The sequence below is a fragment of the Spermophilus citellus genome (assembly GCF_964194105.1).
Source record: "Spermophilus citellus genome assembly, chromosome: 1".
NCBI classification, from domain to species: Eukaryota; Metazoa; Chordata; class Mammalia; order Rodentia; family Sciuridae; genus Spermophilus; species Spermophilus citellus.
In genome coordinates, this window is record NC_138182.1 from 229,202,626 (window position 1) to 229,221,555 (window position 18,930).

General features: G+C 32.9%; 1 protein-coding gene across 1 annotated transcript in view; it reads right to left on the bottom strand.

Moving 5' to 3' along the window:
- The window catches only part of ANKRD31 (ankyrin repeat domain 31), a gene marked incomplete at both ends in the record, with an annotated part of 205,417 nt that overhangs the window by 51,706 nt on the left and 134,781 nt on the right, over positions 1-18,930 (bottom strand). Inside the window, 3 exons of the mRNA XM_081309099.1 lie at positions 14,597-14,739; positions 16,282-16,419; positions 17,757-17,876. Coding sequence (XP_081165225.1) covers positions 14,597-14,739; positions 16,282-16,419; positions 17,757-17,876 — 401 coding nt within the window. The remainder of the gene's footprint in view (positions 1-14,596; positions 14,740-16,281; positions 16,420-17,756; positions 17,877-18,930) is intronic.

Here is an 18,930-nt window from a genome sequence, read left to right on the forward strand (position 1 = left end):
GAATCAATAAATGAGATGGATTCAAACTAAAAAGCTGCTTCTCAGCAAAAGAAACAATCAGCGAGGTGAACAGAGAGCCTACAGAATGGGAGCAAATCTTTACCACAAGCACATCAGGTAGAGCACTAATCTAGGATATATAAAGCACTCAATAAATGGGACAAGGAATTTAACAGACACTTCTCAGAAGATGATATGCAATTAATCAACAAACATGAAAAAATGTTCAACATCTCTAGCAATTAGAGAAATGCAAATTAAAACTACTCTTAAGATTTCATCTCACTCCAGTCAGAATGGCAGCTATTAAGAATACAAACAACAATTAGCGTTGGCCAGGATGTAGGGAAAAAGGCACATCGCTGGTGGGACTACAAACTGGTGCAGCCAATCTGGAAAGCAGTATGGAGATTCCTTGGAAAATTGGAATGGAACTACCATTTGACCCAGCTATTGCACTCCTCAGTCTATATCCAAAGGATTTTAAAACAGTATACTACAGAGACACAGCCATATCAATGTTTATAGGAGCACAATTCACAATAGCTAAATTATGGAACCAACCTAGATGCCCTTCAGTAGATGGATAGGGAAACTTTGGTGTACATACACACAGTGGAACATTGCTCAGAATTAAAAGAGAATAAAATCATGGTATTTGCAGGTAAATGGATGAAGTTGAAGAATATAATGCTATGTGAAGTAAGCCAATCCCCAAAAACCAAAGGCCAAATGTTTTCTTTGATATGTGGATGCTGATTTATAATGGGCCTGGGGGGAGCATGGGAGGAATAGAGGAACTTTAGATAGGACAAAGGGGAGGTAGGGAAAAGGAGGGAGTAAGGGGGTAGGGATGATGGTAGAATGAGTTAGACATCATTTCCCTAAGTACATGTATGAAGGCACGAATGGTGTGAAAATATGTTGTGTACAGTGACTTGAAAAATTGTGCTCTATATGTGTAATATGGAATGAATTGCATTCTTCCATTATGTATAACAAATTAGAATTTAAAAAATATATTACTGGAAAAAAAGAAAGACTATAAAAAAAAGAAAGAAAGAAACTGCTGTTACTGCTAGGGCTGTAGCTCAGTGGTAAAGTGCTTATTTCACATGTGTGAGGCACTGGGTTTGATCCTTAGCACCACATAAAAATAAATAAAGATAACTGTGTATTCATCTACAACTCTCTATCTTTCTCTCTCATATATATGTATATATATGAAACTGTTGTTTTTGGTGTGACAATGGAATTATGGTTAGGATTTTTTTTAAAGAGTCTTTAGAGGGAGGTTTGCTATGATATTTAAAGATAAAGTCTGGTAAATAATATGGGAGAGGAGAAAGAATCAGGATTGGGTACAGATGAAACAAGATTGTTCATAAATTGACACTTGTTGAAGCAAAATGACATACATGGGGTTTATTACACTGTACATGTTTAAAATTCTCATAATGTAAAATAAAAGAGAAATAAATTCAGGTTGAATTTAAAAACAAAACAAAACAAAGAAAATATATACCCACAGCCGTGCCCCCAATGAACCACTTCCTCCAGCCATACCATACCCACCTCCAGTCATCACCCAGTTAATCCCATCAGGAATCAATTCACTGATTAGGTTAAAGCTATAATCTGGTCATTTCTCCTCCAAACCCTTTTGCATTGTCTCACATGTGAGCTTTTGGAGGCCATGACATCTAAACCATAATACTTAGGTTAGTGAATCTTTATCATAAATCTTTATCCAGTTGACTCCAGTGTTGTGACATTATTTGACCCAACATCCATTCCCAAGCCCCTTCTCCTTTGTTATCTTCCTTTATAAAGGCTAGAAAATCTAAAAACATGCTTTCACAGTCTTTCCTACACCTATGAGTGACTTCAAGAAAACTTTTACATTCTTAGTTTAAAAAACAGAAACAATTGGGACCAACTCTTCATCTTTCTTCCTATCTTAGATGAGTATGTGATCTCAGGAACTGTGTAGCCATCTTGTGACTATAAAGCAACAAACATGAAAGATAGAGTTTTGATGATACCATTAAACCTCTTTATCAATTCTAGACTGCCTACCTCTAACTTTCAAGTGAGAAAAAGAAATGAATAATTGCATATTCAAAAAAGAAAGAAAGAAAGAAAATACAAAATGCTGACTTCATTGTTATAAAAAGTTAACAGAGGTAGGCCCACTTCTAGATCAGTTCTGCCCCAAAGAATTTTCTATAATAAAGAAATGTTCTATATCTGCTCTGTTCAATAGAGTAGCTATCAGTCACATGTGGCTGGCTCACTGCAGGATATAAAATGTGGCTAATGTCACTAAAGAAATGTATTTTGAATTTTATTTAATTCAAGTTTACATAGAAAAATTAGCTCACAGTTACCTCATAGAATAGCATAGGTGTAGATGCTGTGTAGATTTAGTCACTTGCATGCAAATGTGAAATCAAAATTAAGAACGGTTGCAAATTAGATCATGGTATAAATCAATTAGCAGAAATTGGTGAGTAACCCCACTTGTATGAGGCAAAAAAGTGACTCAAACTACTTGAAAAACTTATGACTAGGAAAAAAGGTTCAGGATTTTGTTAAAATGAATACATCTTATGTGCTAATAGATTTTTATCTTTCTGCTCCTGTCCATGGATGGAGAGGCAGAGAAATGTAGGAGCAAATGAGTCAGCAGAAATGACTAAATATAGTCCTTATTTGTTGTGTTTGTCTAGAAGTAACAGAGCTTAAAGGGAAACACCCTTGTTTTAAAGTCAAACATATTTAACTCCTACTACTTACTAGCTGTGTCCTTAAGCAAGCTGCTTAAAATCTCTGAATCTCTTTTTAAAATCACTTATGAGGATTAAATGTAAGTCCATAAAGTATCTGGCACATAGTGGGATCTTAAAAAAACTAGCTCTCTAATACCCCATTTTTCCTTTAGAGAGCTGAAAAGTACCTGTAGTAAAGACATACAGATCCCTGGCAAAGATCTTTGATTAGATTTGCAATAGCACCTCAATTAAGTGTAAATAAAGGTGTGGAAGGGAAATTTTACCTACTTATTTTTAAATGATAGGATCAGCAATACCTCAATCCAGCAGTTTCTAAGTCTGACTCTTCAATAATGTAAATTGTGGAACTATTTAAAAATATTTAAATAGATTTCTCATATCATTCCCAGAGATTAATTCAGCACACTAGAAATCCAGGCCTTAATCTGAAAAAATTTATTTATAGCACTAAATGGGGGGGGGGAGTTTGTTTTCAGAAAAGGAAGCTTGTCTAGACTCTCGAAACTTAGGCCATATTAATAATAACTATTCTGCCAATGTGTTAGAATGAAGGCTTCTCTAGGTCCCGCCTCTAATATATTCATAAGGATTTGTTTTAATATCTTAGTTTGGAAAACACAAAAATCAACTCAGAGAGACTGTGACCCTAAACAATTTTTTTCAATAATACTTATTAATAGGAAAAAGTCTAGAACAGCAACAGGATAGCAAGGCACTAAATAGGAAATGTTAAAGCTACAGTTAGGAGAGAGTTACAGTAAAATGATAAGGTGGGCCTAAGGGCCAAAAAGCTTAGCAAAGATTAGGTGATCAAAAAATAGGCCCTTCAACTGTTTAAAAAAAAAAAAGTAATCAGCCTTCCTGAAGTGATCATTACCACAATCATGACTGAAAACATTTCAGATGCCCCCAAAATCCCTCTATTCCCTGCAGTGAATTCCCCCTACAACCCTTTGGCCCCAGGCAACCTGTGATCTACTTCTATCACTTTAAATTTTGCCATTTGCAGAATTCCTTACGAATGCAATCATGCAGTGTCTGGTCTTTGACTTAACCTGTTTTTGAGATTCATCCACGTTGATATGAGAATCAATAATTTGTTCCTTTTAACAATTTAATTATTCATTTACAATCGACAGACATTGGAGATCATTTCCAATTTGGGCTATTATGAATAAAGCTGCTACTCACATTCTGGTGCAAGTATTTGCATGGACAAAAAGTTTTCATTCTCTTGGGTAAATATCTAGGAGTGGACAAATAATTCATATACAGTAAGTTTGTATTTTCTTTGTGATGCTCTGGATCCAAGCCAGGGCCTCACACATGCCAGACAAGCCCTGTATTACTGAATGACATCCCTAGTCTAGTAAGTGATTTAATAATGTAATAAGGGGCTGGGAATGTGGCTCAAGTGGTAGCATGCTTGCCTAGCATGCATGAAGCACTGGGTTCGATTCTCAGCACCACATAAAAATAAAATAAAGATATTGTGTCCACCTAAAACTAAAATTTAAAAAGTAATGTAATAAAAATTTACCAAACTGTAAGACTTAAATAACTCTGTAGTATTTGGTATTGTCAGGCATTTTAATTTTAGCCATTCCAGTTGGTATATAAAGGTATCTGACAAATGAATCATCTTTCTAAGCCTTATTTGCCATTCATATACTTTCTTGGATAAAGTGGCTATTGAAATCTCTTGCCCAGTTTTTATTGGGTTGTTGGTCATATTATTGAGTTCAAAGAATTCTTCATACATTCTAGATACAAATTATTTATCAGATACATGATTTAGGAGATGTTTTCTTCCAATCTGAGAGATCTGACCTTTTATTTTAATAATGTCTTTGAAGAAATTTTTTAATTTTATTGTCTAAGTTCATGCCTCTTATACCCTATTTCAGGAATTTTTTCCTACCTCAAAATCATCAAGTTTTCTTTTAGGAGATTATTTTAACTATTTCATTTAGGTCTGTGCTTTTAAATTAATTTTTATATGCAGTAAAAAGTGTTCCATTTTTTTTGCAAATGGAAATCTAAACATCTTAACTCCATTTGTTGAAAGAGTATCCTTTGTCCTTCCATCTATTGAACCTGCCTTTGTACTACTGTCAGAAATCAATTGACCATGTATTTGTGGGTCTGTTTCTAGATGCTTTATTCTGTTTAATTGTTCTATATATAAAACTCAGTGGTTCATAAAGGGTGATGATTTTGTCCTCTAGGACACATTCAGCAATGTCTGGAGATGTTTCTGAGGGTCACAAATGAGGGTTGGAGGTGTTGTTGACATCTAGTGAGTAGAGGTCAGAGATGCTGCTAAATTATAGGACAGTACTTCACAACAAAAAAAGTATCCAGGCCCAAATGTCAGTAGTGCCAATGTTGAGAAAACCTAGTCTAACTTATTATGTAAGTCACTACTTCTTCATTGCTCTAGCTACAGAGTATCTATGCACACTAGAGGCAGTGTTAAGATTTTAATATTGTTCTTTTTCAAAACTGCCTCAGTTGTTTTAAGTTCTCTTGATTTTCATATAAATTCTAGAATTACATTATCAATTTCTACAAAAATTCCTATTGGGATTTTGATCAAATTTGCATTGAATCTCTAGAAGAATTTGGGTGAAACTGACATGCTAGCAATATTTTTTTAGTTTTTCAAGCCATGAACATGGTATGTATCTTTCCATTTATTTAAGTCTTCTTTAATTTCTCTCATTACAGTATAAAGGTTTTAAGACATTTCATAAATTTTATCCCCAAGCTTCCAATATTTTTGATATAACTATAAATGGTATTTTTAAAATTTCAATTTTTAATTGTTCACTCTTGGTATATAGAAATACAATGAATTCTTGTTAGAATCACTTACTAGTTCTTGTGGTTCTTTTCGCAAAATTTCATATGAAACAGTTTTTGTCATGTTATATGAAATAACAACAGCTTCACTTTTTTCTTGCCAAACTGGATGTACATTCCCCAGCCCCTGCCCTTTTTCTTCTATTATTATACTGGGTAAAACCTTCAGTATAATGTTGATTAGAAGGGATAAATACAGACATATTTGCCATATTTCTAATATTAAGAAAAAAAATCAGTTTTTCATTATTAACCCTGTGGTTTTTTGGAAGGTGCTCTTTACTAGATTGAGGAAGTTCGCTTTTCTAGGTTTGCAGAGAGCTTCTTTGTTTCAATCACAAGTAATTTTTTTTCAAATGCCTTTTCTGTGTGTATTGAAATGATAATATAATTCTGTATTTTACTTACTTAATTTCAAAAATTCCATTGATTGCCAATATTAAACTAATCTTTTTGTGTGTGTGTTGATGACAGGTTTATTTATTTATTTTAAACTAATCTTATATTCTAAGATAAACTCCAAGTAATCATGTTATATTCGTAAATATCGCTGGATTCAACTTATTAATATTTTAACAATTTTTGCATGTATGTTCTTAAGGTATATTAGTCTGTAGTTTTGTTTACTTATAATGCCTTCTCCTGGTCTTGGTATTAAAATAATACTAGCCTTATAAAATCAGTTGTGAAATGTATCCTTTTTACTTTTCTGGAAGAGTTTGTATTAGACCTGCTTTTGTTTCTTCCTCAAGTATTTGGTGAAATTTATCAGTGAAGCCACTTGAGCCTGGAATTTGTAAAAAGGTTTTAAAACTATAAATTCTTTTACAGAGGGTCACAAGAATTCTTTCTTTGTGAGCAAATTTTGTTAGTTTCTTTCAAGAAAGTTATCCATCTTTAATTTAAGTTGTCCAATTTATTAGCATAAGTTATAATAATAGCCCTTTATTAACTCTTTAATAGTGCATAATTTAGTAATATCCCTTGATTTCTATTTTAAGTAATGTGTGTCTTATTTAAAATCTGACTAAAGGCTTATGAATTTTGTAAATCTTTTCAAAGAATCAATTTTCATCTTTGTTAACTATATCTATTTTATATTTCATTGATTTTTGTTCTATTTGTCTTTTTGTTTTTTTTAAGCATATTAAGATGGAATCTAGATCACTTACTTTGTATCTTTTTTAATTTTAAAAAAGGCAGTTTAAGTTTTACATTTCCATCAAAGTACTTATTGCTTTAGCTGCATTCATAATTTTTATGCTTTTTTATATTTTGTTATTTTAATTCAGTTTGAAATATTTTCTGATTTTTCCTTATGATTTCTTTTGGGAACTATTAGTTATTAAGAAGTTTATATTTAAATTTCTTTGCATTTGGAAATTTTACAGACTTTTTTTGTTTATTGATTAACAGTTGCATACCACTTTGGTTACAGAATGTATTTCGTATGATTTCAAGTTTCTTAAATTTATTGAAACTTGTTTTATGGCCCTAGATATGTCTATGTTGGTCAGTGGTCTGTGAATACTTGAAAGAGTATACTATTGTTATTGGCATCTTCAACAAATGTCAGAGATATACTGGTTACTAATGCTGTTCAAAACTTCTATAACCAGAGTGTATACTTTTTCCATTACTCTCTGAAATAACTGAAATCTCCAGGTATGATTATGAATTTATTTTATTTTCAATTCTATCAGCATTTTCTTCATGTATTTGAAATTTAATTTTGTGTGTACACATTTTTAAACTGATATGTCTTCCTGCTGAATTATTCCCTTATTATTATGAAATGTTTCTCTTTATCTTTGGCAATACTATAGACTTTGAAAATCACTTTGTCTTAAATTACCAGAGATAGTTTTCATTTTTATTATTGTTTGTGTATCTTTTCCCTTAATTTTACTTTTAACTTCTCTATGTCTTTATATTTAACAAAGTGAGCTTCCTGTAAACTGCATTTAATTTTGTCTTGCTTCTCTGTCTACCTGACAATGTCTGCCTTTTAACTGGAGCAATGTTATAGTTAGGCTCTGAAATGTCTCTCTAACATGTGTTAATGGCTCAGTCCTCAGCTTGACCTTATTTAAAATCTGACTAAAGGCTTATGAATTTTGTTAATCTCTTCAAAGAATCAACTTTCATCTTTGTTAACTTGGAGATAAATGAAAATTTGAAGAGGAGGGGCCTGCTGTTTATTTTGCCTATTTTCTCTACTTCTTTTGAATTGGATATTTTATCTCTATTGTCTGATCTATACCTTTATTATTTTTATGTGATTGCTCCAGGATTTTCAATATATATATTTCAGTTACCACATCTATTTTAAGATAAGAATAAACCATTTTGTGTGTATTTTAAGAACCTTACAACAGAATACTTTTCATTTCTCCCATTCATGTCTTTGTGTTACTCTTATTTTTTGTTTTAATTAAATAATTAAGCTCCACAATGCAATATTATTTTTATTTTAAGTAACCAAATTTCTTTTAATAAAATAAGGAAAGTACTTTTTTAACCCACATATTTTATTCTTTTATAAATCTAAATTTTTTTCTAGTATACTCTTGCTTCTGCCTGCAGAATTTATTTTAATATTTTAATGCACTCATTTGGCAATAAATTCTCTTAGCTCCTGCTGGTCTAAAAAGGTCTGTATTCCATCTTCATTTTAAAAAAATTAAGATAATTCACATACCATGAAATTCAATCTCTTACAGCATATAATTCAGTGAATTTTAGTATGTTCACAGGTTGTGTAACTATCACCACTTTCTAATTCTAGAACAATTCCCCCCCTCAAAAGAAACTCCATATCCTCTAGTATTCATTCATTTCCTTCTCTTCCTTCCCCCTGGCAAACAATAATCTAGTCTCTGTCTATATAGATTTGCTTATTATAGACCCTACATGTAAACAGAATCATATAGTATGTGATCTTTTACATCTGGCTTTTCACTTAGCACAATGTTTTCAAGGTTTTAAAACTCTTTTAAAAATAAAAACTTTCTTATAAATACATATATAAAATAAAAAGGATTGGGGATGTGTCCCAGTGGTTAAGCACCCCTGGGTTCAATCCCTAATGCCAAAAAAGGACACCATTTTTTTTTATACATTCATTCATCAACTGATAGACATTTGAGTTGTTTTTACTTGCTGGCTCTTATATATCACTATGTACATTCATGTACAAGTTTTATGGGAACATATGTTTTCAGTTCTCATGTGTAGATATTTAGGAGGAGAACTATTGGTTTATATGGTAACTTTATGTTTAACATTTTGAAAATGTTTTCCACAAAAACTGCATCATTTTATGCTTTTATCAGCAATGTACAAGGTTCCAATTTCTCCATATCCTTTATTTTTAAAAGATTTTTTGATAGGGTGTAGAATTCTAGGTTGACAAGTTTACAACAATGCTATCCTACCTCACTATAAAGTAATAGGGACAAGATGGAGAAAGTCAGAACGAAAAAGTCAATGATAGAACAACTGTCATATATATGGAGTTAATAAAGAAACGAGGAAAGATGCTGGCAATACATCAATGTCAAGAGAATTAAAATACCACTGTTTTTTTTCAAATATAATATCTCTCCTTAAAATAAAAGTAATAAAGGGCTGCAAAGTTAGCTCAGTAGTAGAGCCCTGGTCTAATATATGTGAGGCCATGGGTTCAATCCCCAACATTACATACTAATGAATTAATAAATATAAATAAGATGCAGACACGGGAAGTTACTCCAAAAGAAAAGTTTGATTATATCATATTATATATATTGGCTTGCTTTGTTCTGAATTTCTCCCTCTTGTCCCTATGTCTTTATATTGAGGATAGCATAGTTGGAAACTTGTCAACCTAGAATTCTCCACACTACAAAAACAAAACAAAAAAAAAAAAAAAAGAAAAAGAAAAACTCTTTAAAAAATAAAGGATATAGAGAAATTGGAATCCTTGAACATTTGTTGATAAATGCATAAATTTAGGTGAAGAAACATAAATGAACCTCTAGATTAAGGATCAACAAAGTATAGTTTGGGAGCCAAATGCCTGATTTGGTAAAAAAGTTTTATTTTGGCAGAGCCACATTCATTTACATATTATCTATGGCTGCTTATGAACTACAACAGCCGTTGAATAGCTGCAACAAACTGTGTAATCCAGAAAATAAAAAATGTGTATATCTCATCTTTTACAGAATATATGCTAAACTCTGCTCCAGATCAGAACTGTCCTATAGAATCTTCTGTGACAATGAAAATATTCCATATTATCCAATATAGCCATCACTTACCACATGTAGGTGTTATGCACTTGAAATGTGGCTATGCAGCTAAAGAACAGATTTTTAATTTTAATTAATTTTAAGCAATTTTTAATGTTTTCATTAGTATATTATAGTTATACATAATGTTGGGGTTCATTTTCTTTGACAGTAACTCCTTTAGTAGGAGATAATATTAAGAATATAATAAAGAAGTAAAAAAAAAAAAACCCTCCCAAATAATGTAAACAGTAAATGGGCAAAAAGAACTAAACAGATACTTCTCAAAGAAGAAATACAAATAGCCAACAAATATATGAAAAAATGTTCAATATGATTAGTGATCAGAGAAATTCAAATCTAAACTACATTGAGAGTTCATCTCACTCCAATTAGAAAGATACTATCAAGAATACAAATTATAATAAATGCTGCCAAGAATGTGGGGAAAAAGGTACACTCATAGCTTGTTGATGGGACTGCAAATTAGTATAACCAGTTTGAAAAGCAATGTAGAATGGAACCATCATATGATCCAGTTGTCCCATTCCTTGGTATTTATCCAAAAGAAGTAAAATCAGCATACTGTAGTGATAAAAGTACATCAATGTTTGTACCAGTGCAATATATAATAGCCAAGTTATGGAATTGGCCCAGGTACCTGTTAACAGATGAATGGATAATATGGTATATACATACAATGAAGTTTTACTCAGTCATAAAAAAAGAATGAAATTATGGCATTTGCTGGCAAATGATGAAACTAGAGAACATCATGCTTTATTGAAATAAGCCAAACTCAGAAAGTCAAAGGTTGAAAATATTTTTTCATATGCAGAGACTAGAACAAAGTAAGGGGGAAAAATGGGGAATCCAATGAAAACAGTAGATCAGTGAAGATGTGGAAGGGTATAGAAGGTTAAGGGGGAGGAAGAAGAAAAAGGGAGGAATGTGGGTGAAAATTTAAGGAACTTAAATAACTACATGTGTATAGTGACTATAGTACTTAATCAAATTCTTTGTTTCAGGGATAAAGAAAAAATATCTTTCTCAAGCAGTAGAATTAGGTTTAGAATATAAGTTTTCCAATATTATTTCAGTGTTTTATCCATTACACTAAGCTTCCTTTTGATATCTCCTGTGGTTAATTTTTTGTTCCTAATGTTCATTTTTTTTACAGAAGACCCTCTATATCTGAGTAATCATTATTCAGTTCCCTGAAATCACCAAATTGCTATGAGGAAAGACAGTCTTTAAAAACAGGAAAACTCTCACTAATTAAGACCACCTATAAAACTGACCCAAATAGAACATCTCTTTTTGCTTATTACATGGTATCTATCCCATATACTATGTCAATATCTTTCTCCTGACTTGTTTACTACTGGTTACTGACTTTGTAAATAGTCAAAAATAAAATGAAAATATACTTCAAGTTGATTTCAAAGTAAAAAAGGAAAGATGTTGGATTTTTCTCCAGTCATATATTAAAACAATGTTGGATAAGTGTCTGAAGCACCATAAAGACACTGATGAGTAAGAAACTGACAGCTTAACAAAAGCAAAATTACAAGGGTTTGAATATGAAAGAACTAATAGATGACCTAGAAAAAGAAACTTATGATTGTTCTTAAAATTTTGAAAAGAAATTTTTCTTGAGACCATAATGCAAAAATTAACTATAAGGCCAGCTGGGTGCAGTGGCACACACCTGTAATCTCAGTGGCTTGGGAGGCTGAGACAGAAGGATCATGAGTTCAAAGCCAGCCTCAGCAATTTAGCGAGGCCTTAAACAACTCAGTAGTGAGACTCTGACTCTAAATAAAATACAAAATCGGGCTGGGATGTGGCTAAGTGGTTGAGTGCCCCTGAGTTCAATCCTTGGTACTCCCCCAAAAAAGAAAAAAAATAACTATAAGAATGTCATAGGTGCTATCATACAATTTTGCCCCCCCAAAAAAAATCAGGCCTGAAACATTTTATAACAGCAATTAAGATGTTTTAGAAATTAGTATGTTTTAATTAGAACTAAATTGAATTATGATGGGTTATACATCCCAATATATAATTAAGTTGAAAATAGTATAATTAAAATGCCTTTAATACACTTAATCTACCAAACATCATAGCAACATAGTCCACTAAAAAGTATTATTGTTTACCCTTGTGATTATGTAAAGGGAAATGTGGCTACCCAGTATCAAGACAATATATCATAACACATACTGCTACACCAAGAAAGGACCAAAATTCAAAATCTGAATATGGTTTTCTGTTGCTTTTTTACCATCATAAAGTCAAACTGTTAAGTCAGGAACTGTCAGTAAGTAATGTTCAGAAATGTGTTAACGCAGCAGGTCACTTTCAAGGTTGGTTGTTAGCTGCCATCAATGAACTTGACTGGTAAGCAGTACCATACCACTAATATAAAACTGCCTGATAGTAGCTCACTATGTTTAAGCTATTTACACAACAATGTGGTATATACTTCTGGGAGTCTGGAATTTTGCTACCGGTAAGCAAGCGCAGCTTGCCTACAATAAAATTCTTGGACGTTGAGTCTCTCATGGGCTTTCATGGCCAGAAATACTGCATACATATTCCTACATTTTCACTGCTGTGGGGAGTAAGCTCTGTGTGATCCCTTACAAAGAGGAGTGCATAAGAAAGCTTTCACATAGATATTCCATATTCCATTCGTTATTTTCTCTTATGACCCAAGTATGTATCCTTACTGCATTGCTGTTACAAATCTTAGCCATAAGAACAACTATATACCAAGTTCTAGAAGTCCTTCTTATTAGATATGTTAAATAACAAACCCCCAAAGTAGTGAGACCTGGGGAAATAAGAGTGAGAAGGAAAGTCATATATTGAGAGCATTGAACCTTTCCCAATACATTCTTTCCTGGTGATAAAACAAACCCTGCAGAAAAGGTGGCCATCAAACCTGGAAGGGCAGTCTCTACAAAGAGGCCAAAGCATTAACCCTTCTGCAAACAAATCCTTTCCAGATACCAACCACTGACCCCAGCCCTTCCATCAAGTCCAGTATAATAAATTCCAGAAACTGACCACTGACCCTATACTCCCTCCCATTTTGCCCCATAAAACAAATCCTAAATTCCTAAGCACTAAAACTGACTCCTTCACTGATGATAGAACAAACTCCAAATTCCCAGGTGCCCAAAGAAAGTTGATATGCTCACTAGACCACCTCTCAGAATATCTATATAAGCCCAGGCCCTTTCTTTGTTTGGGGGCTCATTTTCCACCATGAAAGTGGTTCCCACCATGGCGTCATTTCATCCCTGCATCTCCTGCTCCTGTGTGAAACTTCATTCCTGAATAAAGTGATGAACTGATTTGTGAAGTTTGCGTTCGTCCTGGTCTTTTTGTACTAATACTTCTAACATGCGTCTAAATGTAGGGATGATATTGGTGACCCCCAACAAAAATATGAGAATTAACTTTTTTTTAAGATGCCATTTTTCAGAATAATGTCCAAAAACCTGATTTTCCCACTAAGAAATTCTGATCTATATTTAAGTGGTTTCAAACTAAGTGGCCTTTTCCCTGTACTAAGTAGTAGGTTTGTCACTTCATTGAGTCTTTCTGTTTGCTTTCTTCCATTTCAGAACCACACAGCCTTGAGAATTTGTGTATTATTTTTTAACTTTAAATATCTTAAAGGTCAAAAAGTTTATTTTGGTCAAAAAAAGTCACAATGAACATAAACCTACTTACTATCATCTCATTCTTAATCATTAGTTCACATCTCTTATATCTGTGAATCATAAATTTGATGATACTATTCCTTCACATGACTACACTTTGGCTGAAAGCCGTAGGAACACTTTTACAAAATTAGAGTCACAAGGCTCTTAAAAATATCAAGAGACAGGTAAACAGGTACTCAAGAGGGATCCAAGAAATTTTTTCTATAAATCCTGGTTTTACATTGCTATTGTTGGTTGTGGTACTGTCATTAACTGTATTTTCAAAACCAATAATTATTCCTGAGGTCTATAGTGTCACTGATAACAACAAGTTTTCTAGGGAGAAAAATCTAGGAAGACTGCCAAACAAAAAGGTTAGTTTAAAAATCTAAAGAGTTTCAAAGTCTATATCAGAAATTCTGTGTTACCCAAATAATGATTCAAGTAATTTTCTCTTGTGTTATTTTTACTATGACTGCCTGCAGAGAAAAACAAGGAAGATATAACAAACCCTCAAGAAAAAAGCAACTCATGTTTTACCCCAACATGAAACATGCTGGATTTATACAGAATGTGTTTTCTTTTGACTTACATGCACTGTGATAAATATAAAAAATAATTCATTAAGACATATATTTTCCAATCTATATATAGTATATCTTCATTTGTAACTTTAGCAAGTTTTATTTTTTTAAATATTTTTTAGTTGTAGATGAACACAGTATCTTTATATACTTATCTTTATGTGGTGCTAAGGATCGAACTCAGAGTCTCGCACATGCTAGGAGAGTGCTCTACCCCTGAGCCACAACCCCAGCCCTTTAGCAGGTTTTAAAATCATTTGTTAATTTAGGGAATCACTTTAATTCTCAATTTAAAATATCCTACTTTTATTCACTAATTATCCTAAGTAATAGGAACTTAAATATGACATCCACTGTACCTTTAAATGATTGCTTGCAACAGCATCATGTAAGGGCAGAATTCCATCTATATTCTCACAATTAACATTAGCACCAGCTTTTAATAACTCTACAATTATATCATTAAATCCTTCATTAGATGCCTCATGAAGTGGTGTCCAACCTAGAAAGAAAAAACAACCACAACAACAATCTGCTCCTTACAGACCAACATTCATGTAATATCTTTTTATTTATTTTAGTTATACATGGGCACAATATTTTTATTTTGTTTATTTATTTATTTTTATGTGGTGCTGAGGATCCAACCCAGGATTTCACATGTGTGAGGCGAGCACTCTACCGCTGAGCCACAACCCACGCCCTCATGTAATATCATTATTACTTTTTTTGCCTTAGTAGAAATAAAATCTATTTTGAAGCATGTATATACTAAATATTGGACAATACATAATGCTGAAAACTATGGCCTTAAAATGTGTTTCAGTTTTGAAAACAAATTGATCACTTCATTAATATTGTTGATACAATATGTGCCAAAACAGAAGACTCACAGAATGTAAAATATAATGGGACCAGATAAATGCTAATTATTTCAATTTGCTTCAACTCAGATATAAAAATATCTGACTTGCCTATTTTTATCTTTGCATTATCACATTTCTCTTTAAAATGACATCTGACTTGATCAACCTTTGTGCTTTCCCTCTGGAATTTTTTTTAATATTTATTTTTCAGTTGTGATTGTCAATACCTTTAATTTTTTATTTTATTTTATTTTTTTGTGGTGCTGAGGATTGAACCCAAGGTCTCTCACATGCTAGGCGAGCGCTCTACCGCTGAGTCATAACCCCAACCCCCTATGGAATTCTTTACACAAGATTATTTTGTTTATAAGCAAAAATTTAAGAAGTTTCATTTTTTTTAAGATTTATTATCTGGCCTACTAGATGAAATTGTGTAGTCAAATAGGCTCTGGTTTTAATAGCTGATCCTGGTTTTTATTTTTGTTTTTGGTACCAGGTATTGAACACAGGGGCACTTAACCACTGAGCCACATTCCCAGCCATTTTTTATATTTTACTTAGAGATGGGGTCTCATTGAGTTGCTTAGGGCCTCAGTAAGTTGTTGAGGCTGGTTTTGTACTTGCGATTCTCCCATCTCAACCTCCCAAACTGTTGGAATTACAGACGTGTGCCACCACATCCCGCAGAAGTCTCATTTTTTAAATGAAGGTTTAGAATAAAAATGTGAAAGAGAAGCAAACAGTATAAATGGAGGAGGAAAGAGAAGAAGGGACAGAAAAATAGGAATATTTTGCCTTTGCTACAAAGCTAGGGAACAGAATTAAGACTTCCAAATAAAAGGTCTCACTCCCTTTACTCCCCATTCTGTATACCTCTTTTTAATGCTCTCAAATTGATGCAAAAAATGAGAATTATTTTAGCAACAATTAATCTTACCATTCAACTAAATAAAAACTATAATATAAAAATGTGTTCAAACACTCATCCAGGATCAAAATGGGTGGGGAATAAAATGAGTATTTCAGTGAGATCCAATTATGAAAGCAATTAAATTAAAAGGATCCAAGGACTGGGGATATAGCTCAGTTGGTAGAGTGCTTGCTGGCATGCACAAGGCCATCGGTTCAATCCCCAGCACCAAAAATGGGGGGGGGGCAGAAAAAAATAAGATCCAAACCTGCATTATCTTTTAGATTCACATCAGCTCCTGATTCTATTAGAACTTTCACTAGGGACAGATTTCCTCTTCTGGCAGCCAAATGAAGGCGGCTTTCCCCTCTGACATTCCTCTTATTGATCCCAGCTGTCTTCATTTCTGTAAATTTGCCAAACAAAACTGAAAACTACCTTTTTGCCAAATGTTGATTATTAAGGATCTTGTAAAATACATAACAACTTCTTCAAACTATTCTAAGCAAGTATATTACACAAAACATACATCAATTAATATTAGTGCTGCTGCTACTGCTTTAAAGTATAACTTGTGAAGAAATAACAGAGCACCTGAGCATATTAATTTGCATTCATTCCAGAAGTTGGACAACACACACTTGATTAAAACAAATAAACTTCTTTCAGTTCTACATCATCTCACTCTTCAGTAGTTTTTTAGCAACAGACAGCATTTTTCTTAGTACAATAAGTTATATTATAAAAATTTGCTTTCTATAGCTATTCTATGTCTAAGTGGCTATGCTCTTATTACAGTAAGCTACCGAGTACCAAACTATGGCCTATTGGGTTCTTTATTTTTGTATCATAAAAAAATTCACTCAAAAAATTCAGTATAATATTATTGTCCAAAGATTTTTTTTTAAAAGAGAGAGAGAGAGAGAGAGAGAGAGAGAGAGAGAGAGAGAGAGAGAGAGGGAGAGAATTTTATTTATTTTTTAGTTTTTTCGGTGGACACAACATCTTTGCTTGCATGTGGTGCTGAGGATCGAACCCGGGCCGCACGCATGCCAGGCGAGCACGCTACCACTTGAGCCATATCTCCAGCCCCAAAGATTTTTTTTTTTTTAAATCTTTCCTTTGCAGTGCAAGTTACACACTTATACTGGAACGAAAATGAATGGACAGATCATATGTTTCTCTCCCATTTCTTCCCAATTCATGCTAAAATGATAATAAAATATATTTTAAAGTACTATATAAATAGAGGAGGAAGTAATAGAGCAGAGAGAGAGAGAGAGAGAGAAAGAGATTTTTAAAACTATAAAACAGCTAAACTGGTGGGTCCATAATGTGCAAGTTTGAATTGAAAAATTTCTCCTATGATTCTCACTGTGAATGGTACAAATCCTATTTGTTCTCAGTGGTTTTGTAGCAAAAAAGGTAGTTGTATAACTTTGGAGCAAAAACTACTGCTGCTTATTTTACCTACTCTAACAGAACTAGAAAACATAATCAGAAATATGACAAGAACATATCTGAAGACTAATAAATTCTCAAGTGGTGCCTTAACAACAAATATAAATGAAATAATCTTATAACTTAGTGAATAGCTAAGAAAAAGTAAACGGTATAACTGATTGTTCAGAAATTCTTTGAAGTAAACCACTGGGCTTAATTATATAACTTTTACCAAAACAATTTGCAAACCTTGGTTGTAGGTAACTTTCAAGAAATTTTGTCTGTTTCTGAAATTCTGACCTTTTTTATGTTCTTGGATATTAGGAGACATGTAAGTTTCTGTATTCATTTTTTCTTTTTCATCCTCACAATTTCTTATAGCTCTTTCATCTACATTGATATCATTAGTTAATTCTTCATCTGAAACACAACATTTTACAGTATCAGTACTGTAGTTCTCCTTATAAATTACATGACAATAACAAAAAATTCATACTTTAGTTTGTTTCAAGCTGAACTGTTTAAAAGAGAATAGAAGGCTTTAAAAATATTTTTATGTAACAAAGCATAGTTTGCTGGCTGCAATTACAATCAATGGCTGCAATCATCGGAGCTAACATTTCCTGCTATGAAAATGTTGTTAGGGGGATGGGACTATAGATCAGTGGTAGAGCACTTGCCTAGCATGTGTCAGACACTGGGTTCAATCCTCAGCACTACATAAAAATAAATAAAAAAACAAATGCCAAATGTCTTCTTTGATTAAGGAGAGCAACTAAGAACAGAGTGGGGAGGAAGAGCATGAGAAGAAGATTAACATTAAAGAGGGACGAGAGGTGGGAGGGAAAGGGAGATAGAAGGGAAATTGCATGGAAATGGAAGGAGACACTCATCATTATACAAAATTACATATAAGAGGAAGCAAGGGGAAAGGGAAAAAAAACAAGGGAGAGAAATGAATTACAGTAGATGGGGTAGAGAGAGAAGATGGGAGGGGAGGGGAGGGGAGGGGGGGATAGTAAAGGATAGGAAGGGCAGCAGAATACAACAGATACTAGTATGACAGTATGTATAACCAATGTGATTCTGCAATCTGTATACGGGGTAAAAATGGGAGTTCATAACCCACTTGAATCAAATGTATGAAATATGATATGTCAAGAGCTATGTAATGTTGTGAACAACTAATAATAAAAAAACATAAAAATGAATAAATAAATAAATAAAGGTTTTGTGTCCATACATAACTAAAAAAAATTTTTTTAAATGTTGATAGGTTTCCTGATACTAAAAACATGCTATATTGTGGAGAAACACAAAAACTGACAGACAACTGCTTATTAGCTATTTCAACATCAGCTTAACAACCATCTTTGATAATAATGTTTGCTTTCAAAATAAACACTATTACTTAACTATCAGGCTTAGCAGCATTCCAAATCATGACCCATGTGGCCTCACTGCTGTTTGTTGG